The sequence below is a fragment of the Ursus arctos genome, chromosome X, assembly GCF_023065955.2.
Source record: "Ursus arctos isolate Adak ecotype North America chromosome X, UrsArc2.0, whole genome shotgun sequence".
NCBI lineage: Eukaryota > Metazoa > Chordata > Mammalia > Carnivora > Ursidae > Ursus > Ursus arctos.
This window is the reverse complement of record NC_079873.1, coordinates 73,904,412-73,929,084: the sequence shown is the minus strand read 5'-3', so window position 1 is coordinate 73,929,084 and position 24,673 is coordinate 73,904,412. Positions and strand designations below refer to the sequence as shown.

The 24,673-nt window shown below is 34.9% G+C and overlaps 1 protein-coding gene across 7 annotated transcripts in view; it reads right to left on the bottom strand.

Annotated features, from left to right (window-relative positions):
- Positions 1-24,673, bottom strand: part of DIAPH2 (diaphanous related formin 2) — a 992,113-nt gene that overhangs the window by 305,883 nt on the left and 661,557 nt on the right. For all 7 annotated transcript variants that reach the window (XM_026483534.4, XM_057313012.1, XM_026483533.4 and 4 more), the window contains one exon: positions 12,831-12,955. In XM_026483534.4, coding sequence (XP_026339319.2) covers positions 12,831-12,955 — 125 coding nt within the window. The remainder of the gene's footprint in view (positions 1-12,830; positions 12,956-24,673) is intronic.

Below are 24,673 nucleotides of genomic sequence, written 5' to 3'. Positions count from 1 at the left end.
ACTTTATTTTTTTAAAGATTTATTTATTTTATTTTAGAGGTGGGGAGGGGCAGAGGGGAAGAGAGAGAGAGAGAGAATTTCAAGCAGACTTCCCACTGAGCATGGAGCCCTATGTGGGGCTCTATCTCATGACCCTGAAATTGTAGCTAATTAAATCATCAAATTAGCAAACTGTCAAACATTCTTAACGCCTGCAGATGAACAGACAGAACGATTCATCTTCACCCCTTCCCTGAAATCTTATCCATCCTTCAAATCTCAGCTCAAGCGTTACCTTCTCAAGAGAGCCTTCCTTAACTAGGTTATGGCTTGGCATGGTGATACAATTCTTTTCTATGTCACCTGCCATGGTTGCTTGTGGAGTTAATACCTATCTCTTTCACCAGAGTAAAAACTCCCCAAGGGTAAGCATTATGTCATTTCTATTTTGCTTGCCACTGTATTTCAAGTACCTAGCACAATGCTTGGCATATAGTGAGAACCACTAAAAAAAATATTTGTGGAATGAATGAACCCTCAAAAACATCAACTAGGTGCAAAACTTAATATGATAGCTTTTGCTGTGTAATACTTCAGAGGAGACACAATTAAGATAAAACAGCTTTTTAAACTATAAAATACTATAGAAGTATAAGTTATTATTGTATTACAAATCCAAACTATAGGACAGTTAAATGCATAATTGAAGGTAAAAAAAAATATATCTACCTTCCCCATCAGACACATGCATGCATGCACACACGGACCTTTTTCATACTGGAAACAATTCTGATTTATTTCCTTAGTTGAATCAGTAGTTGGCAGGTGGCAAGTATCACCCCATTTGGGCAAATACCGCATAGTGGTTGGAAACAGAGAAAAAGAACAACGAGAGTTATTTGCCTTTCAGCTCTTTATAACCCACCATATACTGTTCAAACTCCTTAGATTCTAAAGAGTATTCTTGAACTTTTGGAATCTGAGTTTTTACTCCCTTTAGTAGTAATAACTCTCAATTCTCACAGCCAAACAGGCCTAGTTGATGTTCTTTCAACACATTTTTAAATCTTTAATGACTGAGTCTTCGCTTACGTCTGATCTGTAACTTCCATAAAATCTTCCCCCAAGTTTTCAGTCAGAAGTGATCTTCCACTGCTCTAAATTACTAAGATGATTTTGTGAACACTCTATGTAGACCAAAGGCCTTATATAGAATAAGTTTTCCATTATGTACATTGCATTAGTCATACCCATATTGTTGTTTTTTAAGATTTTATTTAAATTTAAGTTAGTTAACATATAGTGTATTATTAGTTTCAGGGGTCGAATTTAGCGATTCATCAGTTGAATATAACACCCCGTGCTCATTACAATAAATGCCCTCTTTAATGCCCATCACCCAATTACCCCATGCCCCACCCACTTTCCCTCTAGCAACCCTCAGTTTGTTCCCTAGAGTTAACCATCTATTAAGGTTTGCCTCCCTGTTTTTATCTTATTTTATTTTTCCTTCTCTTCCCCTATGTTCATCAGTTCTGTTTCTTAAATTCCACATATGAGTGAAATCATATGGTATTTGTCTTTCTCTGATTAACTTATTTCGCTTAGCATGATACACTCTAGTTGTATTCACATCACTGCAAATGGCAAGATTTCATTCTTTTAAAAAGGAATTATTTATTCACGAGAAAGAGAGAGTGTGCACAAATGGGGTGAGGGGCAGAGGGAGTGGTAGAGAGAAAGAATCTCAAGCTGATCCCCCACTAAGTGTGGAGGCCCACCCATGGCTCAGTCTCCTGAGATCATGACCTGAGCCGAAATCAAGATTTGGATGCTTCACTGACTGTGCCACCCAGGCACCCCAAGATTTCATTCTTTTTTATGGCTGGGTAATATTACATTATATATATATATATATATATATATATATATATATATATATATATATGTATATGTATATATATATTTCTTCTTTATCCATTCATCAGCTGATGGACACCTGGGATCTTTCTACACTTTGGCTATTGTGGACATTGCTGCTTTTGGGCTGCATGTGCCCCTTCAAATCAGTATTTTTATATCCTTTGGGTAAATACCTAGCAGTGCAATTACTGGGTCATAGGGTAGTTCTATTTTTAACTTTTTGAGGAGCCTCCATACTGTTTTCCAGAGTGGCTGCACCAGTTTGCATTTCCCACCAACAGTTTAAGAGGGTCCCCCTTTCTCCACATCCTCGCCAACATCTGTTGTTTCTTGTGTTCTTAATTTTAACCATTCTGACCTCAGCTGCAGCAACTTTGTACTAGATAAGTCTGCAGAGGCAAGAAAAAGAAAAGCAAAAATGAACTATTGGAACTTCATCAAGATAAAAGGCTTCTGCACAGCAAAGGAAACAACAAAACTAAAACGCAACCCATGGGAGAAGATATTTGCAAATGACATATCAGATAAAGGGCTAGTATTCAATATCTATAAAGAACTTACCAAACTCAACACCCAAAAAACAAAAAAATCCAGTCAAGAAATGGGCAGAAAACAAGAACAGACATTTCTCCAAAGACATACAAATGGCTAACAGACACATGAAAAAATGCTCAGCATCACTCATCATCAGGGAAATACAAATCAAAACCACAATGAGATATTACCTCATACCCATATCGTCTTATAATCAATTGAGTGTACTGTTGATTTGGTTTACAAACTTGTATGTTTCTGATATGAAAAGTCCAAGTTTTATTCAATTTTGTATACCTCACAGTATACAAATGCTTTATTCACAAGGCATATCTGGGCATTAAAAGAATGACTAAATATATGTGTAGGCAAAAAAGGAGATACAATATAAAGCAGAGAGCAAACTGTGTCAATAATGTATTTATATCTGAAATTTTAGATGGAAATGTTAGATAACCTATCACATATGCTGCATCACATAGTATCTCAGTGCCTATAAATAATTAATATTTTTAAAGATTTATTTATTTATTTTAGAGAGAGAGAGAGAGAGAGAGACAGAGCACGAGAAGGAGGGGCAGATGGAGAGGGAGAGAGAATCTCAAGCAAATCCAGGCTGAGCCTGGAACCTGACGTGGGGCTCGCTCTCATGACCCTGAGATCATGACCTGAGGTGAAACCAAGAGTTGGACACTTAACCAACTGTGCCACCAGGAGCCCCAATTAATTATTTTTTAACATACACTGTGAATTTAAGCTATTTAATTGAATTATATGGGAATCACTGAAGAAAATAAAGTTCAGTAATAAATACTGTTTGTAAATACAAAAAGGTCTATAATATGTAGTTGAGCCCTTTGAATCGTAAATTTAGATCCTCCTTCAGCCGAATCCTAGAATACAGTCTAGTTTGGGTGAGTTCCTAGAAAGCAAAATCATTTTAATATTTATCTAATAAGACATAATGGGTAGGGCTTTTGGAGAGTTTACTTAAATAAAGATATTAAATGAATTTCAAAGACAAACAGCATCACATTTTGGACGATCTATGAGAGAATGTAGTATTTTTAACTACCACCTCTATAAAATACTCCAACATCCTTGAAGTAAAATATTAGCAGAGAGCAAATCATATATTATTCATTCAGATATATTGAGCCCTAGTAGGTGCCAGGCAACTGGAGTACAAAAGATGATTACTACAAAACCAACACAGTAAACTTCTGCACACAGAGAACTTAACACATCAGCAGGAGTTGAATCTTATCTCCTCCGTGAAGCTGCTCCAAACAACTTCCTCTACTTGGTTAACTTTCAGTGCACTTATAACCGATGCCACACAACTAAACTTTATCAAACACTAAGCTTTTAGTAACTTCTCATCTATGTGCTCTTAACCAAATGTTAAGCTTCTTTAGAGCAGAGAGAATATTTTGTACTTCATTTCTATGCTTGAGTTCAGTGGTATCTACTCTACTGCTAGGTTCTGCAGTAGCTGCTTAATATATGCTCACTGATAAACACATGCAAAGAAACTTATTTTTAAACCTAGGAAAATTGTTGGCAAAGCCAGTTCTTAATTGTCTATGCTAAGGAGATAGTTAATGCAAAACAAAGGATAATGTAGAAGTAATTTCCGTCTGGCTTTGGAACGCATTTCCATACTTAACTTTGAATCTCTTGCTTGGGTTGAGAACACATTTCCAACAAAATAATGAAGTTACCATGTTAATTCCCAAGTGCAGTCAAAGCCAAAGTGCTGTCTCACTGACTAAAAAGAAGAGAAGGGATATTGAAAATGCTATTGTAAAATTAAAAAAAAAAAAGATGATATCATCTTTTATTGTTTGTTGCCATCTTACTGCTATCGATTTTATTACCTCTGACTACATTCCTTCTTGAAAGCAAGAAATGCACTTTAGTCTTACTTGATAGATGCCCTAGCATTTAATGTATCATCTTTCATGGAGTATGCAAGTATCTTCAAATTCCATTTGCTATTTCTTTCTCTCTTCTACCAAAGTGAAAAACGTAGAGATTTATTTAATACTTAAATTCTGGATACCCTTGGATTAGTGAAGCATAAGCATACTACTTGCTCCACAGTCATTCAGTACATTTTAAAGAATGTCCTACTCTTCAGTTGTTCTAAAAAAGCAAATTTAGAACTTAGATTTTTTTAAAAAGCAGATAAAATGAAGTTAAACAAAAGCAGACCATATTTGTTGATAAAGATTTTCCTTGGGGGGGAATACTTTATTTCCCATTTGTGAGGTTTAGGGCAGAATGATACATTATACCTTATGTATGCTTTTTCTATTTTACAAAGCATTTTCAAAGTCATTATTACACCTAGTCCTAATAACAACGTATGTGAGGTAGGCAAGGCAATTATTATTGTTTCAGTTTTATAAACTGGAAAACAGAACATTTTTCCTAAGTTTGCAAAGACTATGACTAGAACTTAGGTCTATTGCTACTCAGTCAAAATATCTTTTAATTCAAATGGATTAATGAAAATGCTTTGTATTTGTATAGAACATTAAAATTTGAAAGTACTCTTATAATATATGGGGCAAAGAAAGTGGACAGTATTTCTCAACAGTGTGTAAAATAAAATAGGATCTCTTTAGGTTTCAAGTCAGTCCCATGATAAAAGAATGTAGAGATCAGTAATTGAACAGCTTTTCTGTGCACAAATTTGATAATGCCTTAGTAGCCATGAAAAAGATATTTACCCAATGTTTGCTTTTGATGAGGTAAAGAGGGGTTGATATTTTCACCCCTCAGAACCATTTTCAACTGTTACTCATGACTTTTTTACCCAAACAACATCAACTGGTGTCTAGGTCATACTCCCCTTCTCACTGATGATTTTGGAAAGCTTTTCTATAATTTTGTTAATCCTTTATTGGTCTTCCATTCTCACCAAAATGCAATTGGATAATTTCAGTGATGTTGGTTATGTATTTCTTTACATTTTTAAGTTCACTAATGAATTGGAACAATGTAATTGGTTATTATCCTCTTTTACCTTTGTTTTTGTTTTTTTTTTAAGATTTTATTTATTTATTCGACAGAGATAGAGACAGCCAGCGAGAGAGGGAACACAAGCAGGGGGAGTAGGAGAGGAAGAAGCAGGCTCAAAGTGGAGGAGCCTGATGTGCGGCTCGATCCCAGAACGCTGGGATCACGCCCTGAGCCGAAGGCAGATGCTTAACCGCTGTGCCACCCAGGCGCCCCCCTCTTTTACCTTTGTAACACAAAGGAGAGTATCATCACATGATTACTAAACACATTGACTTGTTTCGTTTTTTTTTTTTTTCTTGCATGTTTTTTAGTTGTCATGTTATAAGGCTAATTTACCTCCTATGTTGAAGTTTAAAACCAGAAGAAAAGAGCTGGAAATATTCAATGAAAAGCTAAGTTTACTTGCTATAATTTTCATAAACTCTATCTCAAACTGATCCTAATGAGAAATAAGTAAAGAGATTTCTATTATAGGTAAAGATACTGATATATTTTTCTACATTATAAAAATAGTACATGATTGAGAGTTTAATACAAAAGTATATTACTTGAAAAGTTATACTAATATCACTATCATTGTCTATAAAGTGTGCATATTCAACACACCATACATGCCCTTCATAAATGAAAATAAAGTTTTAGTAAATTTTAAATCAAAGCAAGAGGAAACGAATTCATAGATTCATTGCTATGATACCAAATTCATGCTCCTGTAAATACCAAAATGGCTTTAAATCATATCTGTATCTATGTACAGATATTTGTATATGTCACATGTTTTTTAGTACAATGCATATCCAAAAAACATAACTATATTGGGTTATTTATTTTTTCAAGCTTTTTCAAAAAATATCATTTCTGCTCAATATGAATAAATCCTATAGAAAAGCTTTTAATCTCTTAAAACTTAGCTTCTGGTGGGAATAACGAGAATTTGTCAGGTTGGGGGGGTACATTAACTCTTCCAGACAAATTATATCCCGTTTTATGTTCTGAAAAGATGGTTTCCCAGATGAGTCTCTAGTGGCCTAAAAGGGTTTATACACCCTTTAACTGAGCAGTATATTCTTTTCTCACCATTATCATCATGAACCAATGTCTATCAACTTCCTAAACAAAGTTTGAAATAGATAGCTCATAGTCTAGGTAATTTTGGGCTGAAGTTCAAAGAAGCAAGACTGTTCTTTTTTTTTAGATTTTATTTATTTATTTGACAGAGAGAGAGACAGCCAGCGAGAGAGAGAACACAAGCAGGGGGAGTGGGAGAGGAAGAAGCAGGCTCCCAGCAGAGGAGCCTGATGTGGGGCTCGATCCCAGAATGCCAGGATTACGCCCTGAGCCAAGGCAGACGCTTAACGACTGAGCCACCCAGGCGCCCCATCAAGACTGTTCTAATAGAAAATTTTTGTCCTGACTGATCCTAAAAAAATATCTCCGTTCAGTTTCTTAGAATGTGATTTCTAAGAGTTTAAGAGATAATTCTTAATTACCCTCATTTTAAATCAAAACATAACAAAGAAATAATATTGGAGACAATTTAGACTCCTTTCTTTTGTCAAACTGAAGTCATGCCAGGATAAGAAGCTAATGCTTTCTATTTGCTTGCCAGAACATTTATTAAGATAACTTTCTACAAAGCACTGTTAAAAAAAAAAAAAAAAAAAGCTTATTGTAGAGTACTCAAAATGAGTAAGAATCTATATCTCAAAAGACTTTATAACCCAGTGTGCAAAACAGATATGCATATAAGCAGAGTATAAGTAAGCCTGCAAGTATAATAATCAAAGTATTACAATATTATGAGAACGCAGGGATAGGGAAATCGTTTTTGATTGCAACAATTAAGGAAGGCTTTCTAGAGGAGATGGTATAAGTGAGCAGCTAATTTTTAACCTGGTTTACAAACCTTTCAGAAATAAAATTTCTCCCATTTGAAGGAGACTGGAAAGGAAACAATAAACAGTTTCACAGTGAACTAATGTGGAATTCATCTCAGATTTATGAAGTTTTCTGATTCCCGGGGCTATACAATACCCTGGTTATGAGCACAACGCTTGGAGCATGAAAAATCAAGACTTGAATCCTGGCTCTCATTAACTAGACTTATTATGTTTGTGATCTCACACATGCGGTTCAATCTTTGAACCTCTGTAGACTCAATCTTCACATATTTAAAGTGGTGTTAATAATAATACCTACCTCATAGGATTGCTTTGGACATTACTTGAGATTATTTGTGTATGAGTGTGTGTGTGTGTGTGTGTGTGTGTGTGTGTATTGCCAGCACTGTGACAGGCATATGACATTCACTAAACAGTTTGCTATTATTACTATTCACCTTTATTTTTATTATTATATTTGATTATACTTTCTATCTCATTAAAATAAAAGACTTAACACTATTATGAAGGGTGTGTATCTCAAAGAATGGTAACAATCTTCCTTTTTAAAAAAGCAGTATTTTCCCTATGTGGTTTTCTAAAACAATTTGCTTTTCAATGTATGCATTATCTGCATTACTGACCATGTCCGTTTGTTTATTTATTTAGTCCTGGACCCTATCTCCCTGAGCAGTCTCATAAAAAAGTTTTGCTTTGTTCCTTTGAACTTCCTAATTTTCTGAGTTTGAGACCGGCAGGCAATTGAAGGTAATGAGATAAGTCAGAGCCAGTGAAATTCCCTCCAGTTTAGTCTTAAAGTTCTCCATTTTTCTTCAGGAGCTAGAAAATGGCCTGGGTTACTATATCCATATAAAAAAAAAGTGTGGAGGACTTGGCTTTTGACATTCCTTTTTGTTTTGTTGATTACATGGCATTTACATTACAAAGTGTGAATCATTATCTCACTAAAACCTGTTACTGGCATGTTTTCAAATGTTACTGTGGGTGAATAATAACTGTGGTTTTTTTCATCTTTAAAAAAATTATCTTACTAAAGAAAGTGGAATAAACTTTAACATAATTGAAGTGCAGTGGAGACCCCAAATCTGTTTTGAATTGTCTGATAAGGACAGTGTGCTTCCTCAGTAACTTGATTTTTAACCACTTCAAAAGACTTTCCTTCCTACTATGAAGAAATCCCAGGAGGTGGTAATTGACAGGGTGTTAATGTCATTAACATTCTGTCAGCTCTTTTTGTGAGTGTGTTAAAGGTGCTCCTGCTGCTGAGTCACTTCCTGTCCGCCAGTTGCTGAAATGATTTAGCCAGCAGTCAATCAAAAAGCTAAGCTGATTTTGGGCAACAGACAGCCCTGCCATTGACAAAATCTATGTGAGTAAATGTGGTAAGAAATTTGTCAACAGGATATAAGCAGTAAGGTCAACATTGTGGTTAATGTGCTTTTTAGACAGTTTAAGATGTTAAGAATAAATCACAACACATATTTAAAAGTCTAAGAAGCCCTCTTTTAAGAATGGTGTTCTTTCCTGTCGGAAAAAGCAAGGAGCAGTAAGTAAAAGTGATGCTTTGATTTAAAAAAAGGAAAGAAAAACTCTTCTGCAATGTCAAGTCAGAGAACAGGCCTAAGGCTTGGTTAGCAGTCCATTCAAAGTGTTCCCTCTTAGTATGAGCTATTTTTCAAAACTTTGAAAATGTGATTTCAGGTGTGATTCTGAACCTCACCCCACCATTATTTGCAACAGGAGCCAAAAGACATAGAATACACAATTCCTAATAATCGTAAAAGAGAAAAAGAGAAACCTCTAGAAATTAATGAATTAAAAATTACAGGGCTATTACAAATAACTTCATGAGTTTGTTGAAGTTATCTACAATGAAACAGGCATAATTTTAGCATCAGATATGGAAAACACTCCTCATTTAATAAATAACATCTTTTCAAGTATGTAAAATTAGGCAATGTCTAATACAGAGGAACAATAAATAAGAGTGAATATTACCATTTTTAAACTTACTATAAAAAATATAGATTCTATTTTAATTCATGGCACAATTGAACTAAAACTTCCAACATATTATGAGCATAAGCACATGAAGAATACCAAGAACTTTGCTTTTTAAAAAAAATCAGGATAATAGCAATAACTTCCCCACATGGTTATTTAGATTTTGAACAATGTGCATTTCTATATATATAGTGCTATTATATCCATTATAGATCATCCCCTTTGATCCTATAACTTCCCCACTTAATCTTACTATGATTTATAAGACAATTTCCCCCCATTTCTCCCTGTTTCGTAATCTTGTAAAATTAGTTTTGCTTACTCCTTCCATCTATTTTTTTTTGAGTCAGAACAAGCAACCAATTTTGGATAGAGAAAGGGAGACAGAAGTGATAAGGTTCCTTCTAAAGCCACTGGTTATTTTTCAGGATGCAGGAAATAGCCTGAGCCAATCCATTCATAGGAGAGGTTTTATTCTTTTTTTTAACCTCTCTGGTCAATTTTTTTTTTTGACATTTCCTTTAAAAAGGTCTGTATTATCCCTTATAAATCTGATTATATTTTATATGCATGCTCTAAAAAGGTGATTTAATGTTATTTAAGTTCCTGAGAAGATTTTTTTAAAAAGATTTTATTTATTTATTTGTCAGAGAGAGAGAGAGAAAGACAGAAAACAGCAGGGGGAGCGGCAGGCAGAGGGAGAAACAGGTTCCAGGACCCTGGGATCATGACCTGAGTCGAAGGCAGGCACTTAACCAACTGAGTCACCCAGGCAACCCCCTGAGAAGATTTATATGAAGAAAAATTTAATAACCACAAGCACAGCCTACCACTGTTTAACATTATCCCTTCTGAAGTGCTAATTAAAAGTAGGAGTTGCGACTATATGGTCTTCATTGTCTCTAGCTATATTCTGTGATTCAATATGTACCTACTGAGTGCATACATGTTGCTACGTGCTACATATTATGATGGGCATAGAGAAATTAACAGGCCAGATACGATTGATCTTGACCATGGAGACAGCAAGACAGAGAAGCATGTAAATGCCAGACTGTCAGTGGCCTGAGGTCAAGTTTTCCATCTTGTGCACTATTATATTTTCATGGTCTGGCAATGCCTAGCACATTTTAAGTGTTCAATCAATATTGTGAAAGAGTGAGGGTGAACATAAGGTGCTGTGGAACTTAGCTCAACCTGGAGATTTGGTGAAGATTCAACCTGCATATTCAGTTGGTCTCTGGCCATCATGACACTGTTGCTAACTATAGCACTGGTGCTCTTGTGCCTGTAGTTACTCAGTTTAAAGTTTAGTGACCTCAGTCAAAACAAATTATTGGCAGGGGACAGAAACATCAGAAAAATCATCCACTACAAAGAATCCTGGATAAAAAATAGAATCGTGGTTCTAATTTTAAAAACATAATCAAGCATTCCACTTTAAAATACTCTTCTCTTATGGAATTGCCAGAAGAGTAGAAAAATACTAATTAGGCACCAGAATTCATGTCACATAAATACATATGAAGATCATGTATTTTGTTTGTAATTTTCTAGAAGATTAAAACTCTCGATGGGTGCCTATGGAGTCTTCCAAAGCAAGAATAATTTGAGCAACAGTTCTATCATTGTAACTGATTAACTTGGAGTTTTTAACCAACTCAACTCAATATTCTAAACTTTTTACCTAAAATAAATTGCTGTATATTTTATTTTGTTTTTCAAAAAAAAATATGATATGCAAAGTAAGAGCCCCATACATTTTAATATAGTTTGCAATCCCCTTGTGGACAAACAGTCACACTTTAGTGCCACTTAAATGAAGAATAACCATTCATCTGTAAAATACAGATACAGAAGGCTCTGGATTTTCATTTTAAAGTGCTTAATTACCTGCATAAAGACAGAAATAAAATAAAGAGTCTAGGCCAAGTTCATGAGGGTTTGAAATTACTTTTTTTTTCTAAATGAGCAACAAAGCCTCCTCAATGTTGCAAGCTGTTGTGTGGCCACAAGCCAATCGAAGAAGAAAATGTTAAAAAGAACAAGAGGATAAGGAATTAAATTCAAATATATGAGGCAAGAACCAAAATCAAAAGCCAAAAGATGTAGGTGGTGTTGTTCCCAGCCACAGGACAATATGACATGCTTGTAAGAAAAATCTAATCAGCAATAAAGTCAAATCTTCACATTAAGGATCCAGATGTGGGAAGTTATATAACTCAAGGTTATTTTTGAGGATTTCCTGCCTCCAGTAACCCACAAACTTATGTTTCCAGTATTCCTATTTATTAAAGTACTCAGCATCACTAACGGACCACATAAAACACAGTATTAATTCATGAATCCAAGCCTTAGAATGGAAAACTATTTTTCACATAAATCTAAATTGCCATTCTCAAGTAATTTGAGTTCAGTACCATAATTTCTAAGTTTGGCAGGAAAGTAAGCATACTACAGAAGAAAAAGGCAATAGATTTAACCTTGAAACAAGGTGACTGCTATACGGTTGTTGAAAGAATTTACTTATTATCAGATAAAGAATTTATAGTATTTATTCCCTATAGAGATATAAAATGGTGATCAATCAGCAGTTCAAGATATTTATTTAAACCTACAGGAGGAGGATATGACTTTAACTTTTGAAAACCAAAATAGAAAAAAAAAAAGAAAAGCTCTAATGTAGGTTATCTTTAGATGGCAGATTTAACTTTAAATAATTCAAGCTAAATGCTATTTCTCAAATTCTTCTTTCATATATTTCTGTATTTTGTATGAATATACTATACATAAAACAGGGGTTTAAAAAGATCTATTTAGAAGGAAATGCTTTATGTTATATAGATAGCTACCACAATTTATTTAAACACATAATCTACTGATCAATTCATCTATCCATCCATCCAGGCATCCATTTTACCTATCCTTCCCAATCTTTTCAGTCTCCCGATAGTAGTCATCCTCTGATTGCCCTTGAATATGCATGTGTGCCCTCAGGAAATGCCTGTACACAGGCAAAGAGGAAAAAAAAGTCTCTGACCAAAAACTCTTATGGTGATCATTTCCTTTAAACAATTGGTTACATAAGAGGATTCTTTGTTTTGTTCTGGGTCTAATCAAGCCTTGTAAGACTTACTTACCTTGCATATCTGGTGGGCCTTCAAATGAAATGCTTCTCTGAGACATGGCATTTTTTCTCACATAATTGTTTCCTTGCCTACTTTACCTGGTTCCAAACACTGTGAACTAAAATTTATGCTACTGATATAAAAACAGCCCATACACAAATTCACCCAGACAGCCTGAGTAGGTAGACTGGTAAGTTTAGAACCAACCACACAGTAAATACACAGGTGCGCGTGCACACACACACACACACACACACACACACACACAGTGGCAGAGAAAGAGAGAGAGAGAGGGGGAAACTAATAAATAAAATGCTTAAATAAAGGATATTGTCATCTTCTCCACAAACTTATCATGTTGATTTTCTGTTTCGGGGAATTTCTTGATGTCACGTTCCAGATTAATAATTTGTTGTTCCATTGCTGTAAGGTTGCTCTTGAGAATTTGAGCTGAAACTAAAGAACAATGTGCAAAGTGTTTAGAGTAGTTTACCAAATATTCCAAAAAACAACTAAAAGAAAACAGTATCATTTAAAGTATTTTCTAATGTGCAGAATAGTTCCATGAAGTCAACTCACATTTTTCTGAATTACTGCTCATAAAAATTCTACTCTCCATGAAATAAGTGAAAATGTGTAATATAATACACCAAATCATCATGTTTAATATGAGAATGTCACCATTTTATTCAGCCATTAGTTCAAATGAAGCCATTTCTATTTAAATTTATTGATGGAATTCCTAATGTTTCATTCTTTAAAATCTAATTTGAAGATTAAAGAGAAACCAAGGTTCAAAGAGATCTTACTTTATTGATGCATGTTCTTGGCTATATAAATGATATAAAGGTAAATTATAAAAAGGGTTCAAGTATTTTTCTTTTGTTGAAATATCCTGATTTTTATAAACCAACATCTATGATAAAAGTTCTTGTCTTAACTTTTCGTATGCATAGAGATGTGAAAAATTACTGTTGATACATAAAGGGAATTTAGAGCAAACTCCAGAGAATACACATGCACATACATACCCACAAAGCTTCAGGGTGCTCTCAAACACTATCATTAGTTGCTTTACCCCTAACATTGTCTGTACTTTTTTCTCTCCTCATTGACAACCAATAATTTTAAGTATTGTATTCAAACTGCTCCTAAGTACATGCACATTTTCCAGATCTCTTATGATGCCCTCTCTTCACAGTGTTAGTTTTTAAACGTGTACTATTTTATAGATATTCTATTACTGAATGACTGCCAATTATAAATGAAGACACTTCTATCAATATCAATACATTTGGCAGAGTTCTAGCTGAAAAGACAAGGTTAAGTATTAGAATTTAATAGGTTAGACTGTGACATTCGTTTTTAAATCCAGGCTCTGAAACAGTGTTCTTTTCATTAAAGGACTGTGAAACAGAAAAAGGGTAATATTACAATTTTTTTTTAAGTAAATTTTGATCTCATTCAGAGGCATATCAGAATTGCAATGAAAAATTCAAGAGACTGACAAAATCAACCTTCGGGCAAATTTGAGCCAAACTCTTCTGATACAAAATCATCACATTGACACCCACACCTTTATAACTCAAGAAGGAGAAATTTGCCTTAAATATACATGGAAGTTCAAGAGACTGAAAATCAAACACCAACACTAAAGACAATTTTTTTCATTAATCTGTCAATTCAAATAACTCTTTCCAATTAAGTTCTACTTGTTTAGCTCTGACAAGCTTGGAAATTATTCTTTATCAGAGAAGTCTGAGGTTTGTCTTGCCAAAAATTTCCTTGCTTGCTTTATTTAAAGGATGAGTTTGCTGTGGAGGAAATTATTTTCTCTTACTTTAAAACTAAATTTTTTTCACTTGCATTTTTCCAGTAGAGTTTCAGTAATTATTCAAAAGGTTTGTTCTTCCCCATGTGCTTGATTGAAAAATTGAAGGTAGGAAGTTCACAAGTTAGTTATGTCATTTAGGTTACATAAAAGAAATAAACTCATGATAACGTTCTATAATAAACAAAATGTGCCCAAAGGCCAGGTTTAGGTCACAATAGTAATCCCACCACTAGAAGAAATAGTAATTCCAGTAGTAAAAATGGGATGGTGACAATGATTCATCTGATTGCTCAATAAAAATAGCCTAATCGAGTTCTATGCACACAAAAGTCTAGATATCTCAAATAACAAGAGACAGTATTTTTTAATCAAGTTGAATTCTGAATAAAGCAGTATTTGCCAGACATCTGTCCTCCTCAATTTCATATGTCAAATCCTAAATCCTCCATAAGTCCCTCCAGAATTCTAGTCCAGATTCTCTACCATTTATAGGCACTTTTGTGTGTTCAAGTGATCTTCCACATATCACCTTCCACTTTGATAATAATTTTTGTTTTGTCCGCATAAACACAGAGCCTCCATTATAAAATCTCAAGCTACATAATGGTAAGATCTGTATCCAATACTTCGCTTTCCACTCTGTATTTGTCATACATAATACTCAATAAATGTTGGATGATTATGCCTATCTCAAAAAGTTCTGGTTCAGATTTAAATTTGTGCTTTTTTTCAGTTTCTTTTTTTAAATAAGCTTTTGTCTAAATTCCGGTTAGCTAACATACAGCGTAATATTATTTTCAGGTGTACAACATAGTCATTCCACACTTCGATAAAACACCTGGTGCTTTTCAGCACAAGTGCACCCCTTAATCCCCATCACCTGTTTAACCCATCACCCCACCCACCTCCCCTCTAGTGATCATCAGTTTGTTCTCTATAGTTAAGAGTCTTGTTTCTTTCTTTTTTCCTCTTTGCTTATTTGTTTTGTTTTCTGGCCCTAACCCTAACTCTGGCCATAACCCTAACACTCTAACCTTAGATTCGAGAAGCAAAAAGATACACGCACACACACACACACAGAATATTAATCATAAAAAGAATGAAATCTTGCCATTTGCAACAACATGAATGGAGCTAGGGAGTATTATGCTAAGTGAAATAAGTCTATCAGAGAAAGACAAATACCATATGATTTCACTCATATGTCAAATTTATGCCTACTTCTGCAAATGAATGTGCATACAGAGGTTAGACACAATCATAATGATTGGAAGTTATCATATCAATTACTAGTGAGTATGAAAAAGAAGCAGGAAGTTGAAGTATGTCTAATAATATGTAAAGGTGGCTGGGATTGCAGGAGATGCTTAGATAAACAGGAAAGTAAGGAACTGGGATAAGGAAGAGAAGGAAGGGATACCTTTGTTAGGCTCCTTTGTCTTTCGCTCTAATAAATTAGTAATATGTCTAAACAAAATAAAATAAAATATTGGAGATGTACTAATCCAAGGATTCTAGCTCAGATACAATTTCATGGTTGCATTAAATGAACAATACAATTATTTAAAATGTATATCCTTCAATCTATGGAATTATGGTATCTTAGACTTAGAAGTGACACTAAACGGGATTTGGACCAGCCTCTCAAATTTTAAAAACTCAGGTTATACAGTGTCATAGTCTACATTCTTAGAAAATAGGACCGAAGACAAAGCTTGCCTTATTAGGGGTGAAGGTGGGGTATAATCAGAGGGAAATGGGCATGAAGGAAAAGGGAAGAAAGTTAATACAAGAGAGTAAGTTACTGAACTGGCCATAGCTTTACAAAAATTACAGGTGGTTGCTTAGAGTCCCAGGTTGTCTCTATCAGGGCCAACTTCATGGGCATGTGACCTATGCAATCACTCCATGCTTAGAAGGGCCCGCCCTACACTTTGTTTAATGCTTTCCTGTCACCATTTTGAAATTCTTATTTTAAATGGGTCCCTGCATTTTCAGTTTTCACTAGGCCCTACAATCATGTAATCAGACCTGGTCTCTAGATAGGATAAATGAAACAACAGTAATTTGGAAGAGTTAGTTAAAGTTCACCTGGTGGTGCCTTCTCATTTTCTATTCTCTCATTAGTAAAATTCTGTTTTCAAGAATGTTAACTTCCCATTTTAGATGGGGAGCAAGACAAATGGCCCAGGCTTGGAGGTGGGGGGTTGCCTAGAAGGGGTGCTCAGTGGATCTACAGTGGTATATAAATTAGATACAGAACAGAGGATTCACTACACCCAAGTGGCTTATTCCCTAGACAGTTGATATAATTAGAAAAAATTTTGTTTACTTATAATCAAAATCAGCCTACCTGAACTCTTACCAATTAGTCCTCATGTTGCCTCATAGCAACACTGATTAAGTTTATTCCTTATTTTACAGGAAAGGTGTCAATTCCTTATTTTATGGGAAAGGCATCACTTGCATCTTTTTTAAAGATTTATTTATTTTAGAGAGAGAGAGAGAGAGAGAGACAGAGCACAAGCATGAGCAGGAGGGGGAGAGAGAGGGAGAGAGAAACTCAGGCAGACTCCGAGCTGAGCACAGAGCCTAACGCGGGGCTCAATCTCCTGACCCTGACCTGGTCACTTGCATCTTCTCAATCTGCCCAGGCTATAAATACCCAAGTTCCTACAACTAGTCTTCCTAATGTATAAGGGTTAGTTATTACTTGAACTCTTAAGTAATAACTACCATTTAGTGAGTACTTAATATGTGTAGACATTATTCTAACTAGTTTTATGTATTAACTCATCTAATCCATACAAAAACTCTATGAGGTATGTACTATGCTCAAGCAGGGCTATGATATGAGCCCAATGATATCTCATCAGGAAATTATAAATGTAAAGCAATGTCTCTAGGAACTAGAAGGCCAGAAAGTTGGAATGAATCTGTGCCCACTGGTACATACCATGTCACTTAAATTAGGGGATAGGCACGGTCTTAGGAGTCAGATCCACTTAGGTTCTAATCTCTGCCATATTAAATACTAGTTAGGTTATCTTGAGCCAGTCTCTTATTCTCTCTGGGTCTTCATTTCCTAATTTGCAAAATGAAGATAATAATACCTTCCCTAAAGTGTAGTTGTTAAATTAAAATGTTTTGCTAAAGTTTCTATCATTATACCTGGTATATAGGTGATATATAAATATTCATTTCATATTCCACCATTCTTCCCTCTTTTCCCTACCTTCTGGCAGAAAAATTCCTACTATATATGTGCCATCAAGAATTAAACAACAGTTTAGATATAATCTGAATAGCAACAACAACAAAAAAGCAGTTATTTCCTAGCTGCTAACACACTATGGTCTGATTTAATATAGTATTAGTTACCTTTCTAATCAAAAGAACTAAATATAGATTGTGTTCCCTGTTTGTAGGTTTTACAGGGTACATGGAATTTTAGGTCTGGGAACCGGTGACAATTATACTAATGAACACCCGACTTGTTAGAGACATTAGCAAGTACCAAATTTAAAAAATATTTCTGGAAATTAAAACCTGTGTGGTAGTCTGTATTCCTCTGGTGACATTTATAAGTTAGTTATTTTGGCTTTCTAGACTTGTATAAAACATAACAGGCGCTTTTTTTTTTTTTTTTTTTTTTTTTTGAGCATTAGAATTAACATGCGTTTGTTTGCCTGATTATTTGCCTTAAGTACATTTGCTTCAGTCTTAAGAAGCTGTGAACCAATGTTGATTATTTAACAATTTAATTAGTTCCTAGCTGGGGTGCCTGGGTGGCTCAGTTGGTTAAGTGTCTGCTTTCTGCTCAGGTCAAGATCCCAGGGTCCTGGGATTGAGCCCCACATTGGGCTCCCAGCTCAGCAGAAAGCCTGCTTCTCCCTCTCCCTCTGCCTGCTGCTCCCCCTGCTGTGCTCTCTGTCAAAAAAATAAAACCTTAAAAAAAATAATTAGGTCTTAGACTCCATTACTTCTAATACTGAGAGAGAGAAAGAGAGAGAAAGAGGGAAGGAGGGAAGGAGAGACAGAATGTGAGTAGTGGGTTTGGGGGGGAGGGAGGCAAGAGAGAGACCGAAATATTTTTACTGGAGCTGGGGGGAGATATAGAGTACCTAGAGTCCTAACTAAGAACGTTAAAATACCAGAGTGGGTTAGAAATGCTTGTCCCCTACATCGTCTCAGACTCAGGCTCTATTTTTGTGCCTGCCATTATTTAGTTCACTAATATAAATTAGGGAATCTTTAATGACAGAGCAAACATTTTCTGAGTAAATTCCTACTACAGGCATTTTCAATGACTGATTAGTCAGTCTGGTGGCACTTTAATTTTTTTCCTTTCATTTCATTTTTTACATCTGCTACTGAATTGCTGAATTTGAATTATAACACTAAAAATTAAATTATAGCTATCAAGTTCTTTTTTTATAGCTGCCTTCCTTGTACTCCATAAATAACCTTTTAAGCTCAGTATACTCTCTTGAGTTATATGTAGGGAGAAACTTTCCCAACAAATCTTATTTATCTACTTACTTCAGTTGAAAAATACACATAGACTTTTTTCCTGGCTTCAAGCAAACATATGAGAGTGTTCTGATCTTTACTCAAAACATTTTAAATGACAGGCATGCTTTAATTAGTAATTTTTAAGAAAAGTAAAGTATAAAATAAATATTTTAAGGAAGATTTTAAATTTAAAGGCTCTTTGATTACATATTATATAAGAGAACTGATACACATTTAAGGGAAAAAATCACAGTACTCTGGTGACAGTCTCTAGAGCATGTGCAGAGTGTGTAATTTTATGTAAATATAAAAGCTTTTTGAGAAACTTGAGGATTTTTTCCCTGAATTAAATGTTTCTATTAATTTTACCCACTGACAAAGTAACTAAGCACTTCTTACATCTTTGCTCTAAGAAAGGCCAAGTAAAAATTTACTCTTGCAAGTCTATGTGAATAGGCCCCAACATAATTATAAGCACCATAATTTTCTTTAACTGAATATATTTAGTTGAAAAATTACTATCAGCTGAGCAGCACAACATTAAAGTGACTCATCCAGAAAGCATAGTAAAAAAGAAAAGGGCATTACAAGCAACCCGGACAATAGGCACAGTTGCATTCTTTCTTAAGTGCATTTATAATAGTTTCACTTTATATAAAAATGATATTTACATGGATATTTACATGGAAATGAAGCAAATGTGTTTATAGAATAACAACAGCAAAAGCTCATTACTGTGGGCTTCTCAGTCTTTTAAAGAAAATAAGTAGTAACTGGCACCCTATTAAAAAATTCCTATAATACAAAAATCAATTAGAAAATGACTCATTCTTAGGAGAAAGAAATAATTGTTACAAAGTCACCTTAACAGAAAACACAATTTAACTAGAATCCTTATTAAATAAAATTTAAAAATATATGTCCCCAATATGTGTTCACAAAGACCATCACTTGCCCCTCTAATGTGTGCTCTTGGGGATATAAGGTGGAGTTTCTCTAAATTGGATTCATAATATGGCCCAAATGGATGCTAAGAACAGTGGGACTTCCTTAAGAAAAAACGAAAACTGTTTTATAAACATAATATAAATGTTTAACTCTAAAAAGCTCACTACGCATGTTTCAGTGTCTGGGTTCATATATTTATACAAGTCCTCAGTCTGAATGCATTTTTTTAAACTAAAAAAATGGAGCCTTCTAAGTAAAGGAACAAAAAAACCACACACGTTAACTACCTTACTACTGACTATGGAAGGTATGCCTAGAGGATAACTGGGGTAAAGGAGGCTGAAGGGGAAGTTTGAAGCCCTCTGAATAATGATTTTGCAATAAGAAAAATCTGTACCCCGACCACCAAACCACCAGCAGTGGACAGTCAAGCTACTCACGAAGAATCACAGTTCTTTTGCCTGCTGTCTTTCTGCAACTGTTATTCTGCCTGCAGCAAATAGTATGTGTGAAGTTTTAAATCAAAGGCTAAAAAGCAAACTGAAATCTCCTACTCTTGTTGACAGTCTTAGTTCAAGGCCAGGATTGGGAAATACATATGCAAGCTGAAGCTTCTATTAAGCCAAGCTGGATATAGTCGTTTTGGAATAGTTTGTTCTCATCACAAAGACTTTTTTTTTAAAGCTCAGTTGTATTCCTTACACTAAAAGATCCTTCACTCACCCACACCTCAAACTGGAATGATTTTAATGGGTCAAGTCAAGTCTTTATTGAGTTGAGTTTGGGCTATACTGAATTATCCTCCCCTAGGGATTTTATGTAAATGGATAGAGTGGTATTTTCCTCAATAGAAAAGCTTGCCAGAACCTTTAAATGCTGATAAATCCTTTATGACAATCCTATACTAATGTCTTCACTTGTCAAATCTATGTAATACATTATTTTGTCACCTTGGAAGTAGAACACTGATGGTAAAAGGGAACCATGTCACAAAAAGCTACTCAATACTGTAATAGGAGGTCTTAAAAATAAATCAGTAAAATTACGGAAAAATATGGACTATGGAGTATGCAGACTTGTTGCCTAAGCTGAGAAAGGACAAAATCTTAATTTAAGAAATCTGAAATTACAAGATTGTAAAATTTGGAATTTTGAGTATAGGTTTATATGTGTGTTTCGTTCTGAGCTATAGTAATTAATATTATTGAAAAAGTCACAAAGATAAAAACTTGTAGAAAACAACTATATTCAATATCACTAAAGTTCTGATAAATTGGGTGTGAGAAATGAAAAAAAAGATTATATAGATTGATAAACCATTTGAATACGTTCTTCCACATGCTATTTGAAAAGAATTAAAAATACAGAGTGTCATCATAAAGTTATAATGCTATGTTAAAAGAACGTTAGCCTTCTTGAGTGTACTTTTTGTGACTGTGGCCAGATTTTCCATAAACTGTATTCATGAACTCATCAGGGAAATTAATGGGACTATATGATTTGGCATAGGTATTTTTGCAATTCACTGGGTTTTTCCAGAACAAGTCTAATGCATCAAGTCCACAAGTATGTACTTATATAAAGCCATCAACTTTCAGTCAAACTGAATGCAGGTTGTCATGAAATCAATGTCAGCGCTGAGGTCATAATGTTGGAGCCATTAGAATCCACTCCACATTAGTGCTGCCCAGATTAGCAGTTCTTCTGCTTGGGAGTACCGTTACCAGTCAGATAAAAGATGCTTGGAAGAGTATAGTAAATTCATGGTTACATTTTCCTTATTCCTTTACTGACTGTGGGTACTAATAAGATTACTATATTCTCACAGATAAGAGATTGGCAATGTAAATAAAGGCAACTACAGGACACAATTATAATAATTTTCTATATTCCTCACCATAAATAGAGCAGGGTTTTATCTAGGTTTTATCATCTCATAAACCTATTATGCCTTAAATATTTTTGCTAATAACTGAACAATGGATTAATGGAGGACACGGGGTTCAAGAGGTAGATGGTATCTTCTAGAGTTGTGGGAAAGCACTGAAAGGCTGTGAGAAGGAGAGGTTGACTACATTTACATTAAAAAAAAAAAAAAAACAACTCTGACAGCTATGTGGAAAATGGAGGGAGGGGGGTCAATAATGGAAAAGGGGCCACGCGTTAGGAACCAATTATTATGGTCTAGACAGAAGGTGATGGTGGCTTGCATTAAGGTGACCAAAGATGATTGCAGTATGTATTTTAGAGGTAGTGCCAACTGGTCTTAGGGTGGATAAAATGTGAGAGGTAAGGAAGAAGGAATTATTAAGAATGATTTCCAGGTTTCTGGCATGAATAACAGAAATGGAGACATTTAGAGATTTGTGGGGAAAGATCAAGGGTTTAGCTTGGGATTTACTTAGTTTCAACTGTATGAACCATCGGAATTGAGATTATAATTAGGAGATTGGAATATATGGGTCCCAAGCTCAGAAGAGGGGTCTGAGCTGGATGTGTGTAATAGGAAGGCATTTGCATACAGAGCCTACTTCAGAATAGTTACATTGTTTCATTACATTGCTACAATATAATTTAGTCTACAGTTAGTTTTCTGGCTGTAGAAGTCTAGGTAATAATTCCTGCATCCCTGACTCATTCTAAGTACAAATATTTCTAGATGTTGGTTAAGGTCATTTTCCTCTGGGCTATGCTTCTAATTTATTCCTATTTTTCCTCTTTGCTCTGTTTTTCTTTGAGTTACTCTAAACTTGCACAAGTACCACGGATATTCATATTAAGACGTTCCTCCCCCCAAATGTCTCGCTGTTATACTTCTCTTGAAACAAATGTTGCCAATAACAACCACACGGCTAATTGCATTTGGAGGTGGGGGGAGTAAACTAAATCAAAGAGCTCCAGACCTTTAAAGCACATAGCCATGAAAATATCCATCAGAATTTCTCCAACAGAAGCAGGAGAAATGTGAGACTCAACCATTTTCCCTTCATAGGGCACATAACTGGCACATTAACAGCGGTACCAGGGGAAGGGTTAAAGGTGGTTTAGCCGATACAGCACAACGTAGGTTTTACCATTCTTTGGTCTTCTCTCCCATTGGCTCTACTTGAGATATTCACAGTAAGCATGTCTTCTTCCTGGTTGTAGCTCCACAATCTACTTTTAGGGCACATACATTTCTAGCTTTCACTATTGATTGTTTTTCTCTGAATGGTCATTGCAATTAATTGTTGAGTTTTTATTAGTGAACTGCTCTTTTAAGGCGAACAACAATCCGTACCTGAATTTTAATCAGAGTGGAACAATATAATTACCACTCCTGAGTGTATTGAGTGGATGGGCTTGCTGCACACATCTGCTTTAGTTCCCAAGTCAGTAATTCTATTGCTGCCCTGGATGTGATAAAGTCCATCTAGCAGCTCTACATTATATATATTTTTAAATGAATCTAGGTTTCTATCCATTTCAAAAAGTCCATTATCATCCCTCCAGTGAGCCAGCAAGTTACATTTGCAACTGTAATTTCTAGACTTTAGTATTCTAAAATAAAGATTAACAATTATGGTCCTTTTGCCCCTTTTGCCAACTTGTAAATGATTTGTTTACCTTCTTTGGAGCCAGTAATAGATAAGAAAACTCAAATAAGAAATTTAACTAAATGGTCATTACATTTAACCTGGAACAACTAGAAATTAACCTTCATGATGTAGGTCTATTGTAATTTCTCACCAAATTCAAAAGCACTTACTATTTCGGTATCAAATATGGTTGGATGCCTAAAAGTTGCAGAATGATATTTTTTAAGATGTGATCACGAGAAATTCTAACCATGACACATGACCAGATGTCATGTTGGTAATACTTACTGACAAAATATATTTAGCCCTGGACATCACATATGTTCTTCCCAAAACAGTTTTTCTAGTAGTTCAAACTGGACAATCATTATAAAACATGTTTCGATATTTGAAAAAAATTGCATTCAACCAAAATTAACATTAATTTAGACAATGTAATAAAACACACCTAGCAGACAGAGTGTCCAGCACATAGAAAGTGCTGACTAAATGTCATTTAAATCTGATCTGGAATTTGAAAAATATGTACTACTAAATTGTCCTCCTAAAAACGCACATCTAAGTTGGTCAATAATGGCATCATCAAACTTGGTTCCACACTATGCTACATTTATCCTTTATTTTTTTTAATAATAACATTTTTTTATTATATTATGTTAGTCACCAAACATCCCTGGTTTCTGATGTAAAGTTGTATGATTCATTAGTTGCGTATAACACCCAGTGCACCATGCAATACGTGCCCTCCTTACTACCCATCACCGGCCTATCCCATTCCCCCACCCCCCTCCCCTCTGAAGCCCTCAGTTTGTTTCACATTTATCCTTTAAAAACCAAAACCTGACTTTTCTACCACAAGGCTTAAAATACTTTAATAATCCAGTGGTATGCTAAGGTAGAAAAAGACATGGCCTTTGAAGTCAGACACACCTACTTGGAGTTCTTTCTCCACCATTTATTGTGTGATTCTTGGCAAATCACTTACCCTTTGTGAACCTTAGTTTCCTGATCTGTGAAATGGGAAAAACAATACTAACCCCATAAGGTCGTTATGAGGATTACACAAAATAATATATATACAAAGCTCTTGTCATAAAAAGTAGCATATTATAAAACGAGATACATGTTAATTCTTTTTGTGATCCTGTCATCTACAGGATCAATACATGTAAAGCACTTCAATGTAGGACTCCATCTCCTTGTCGCTGATTTCCATTTAAGGCATTCTCCCGTACTTAGTGCTTCTGAATACTCAACAGCTGGTTCATGTCTTCCTTCTTTGGCTCACATTTCCTGGAC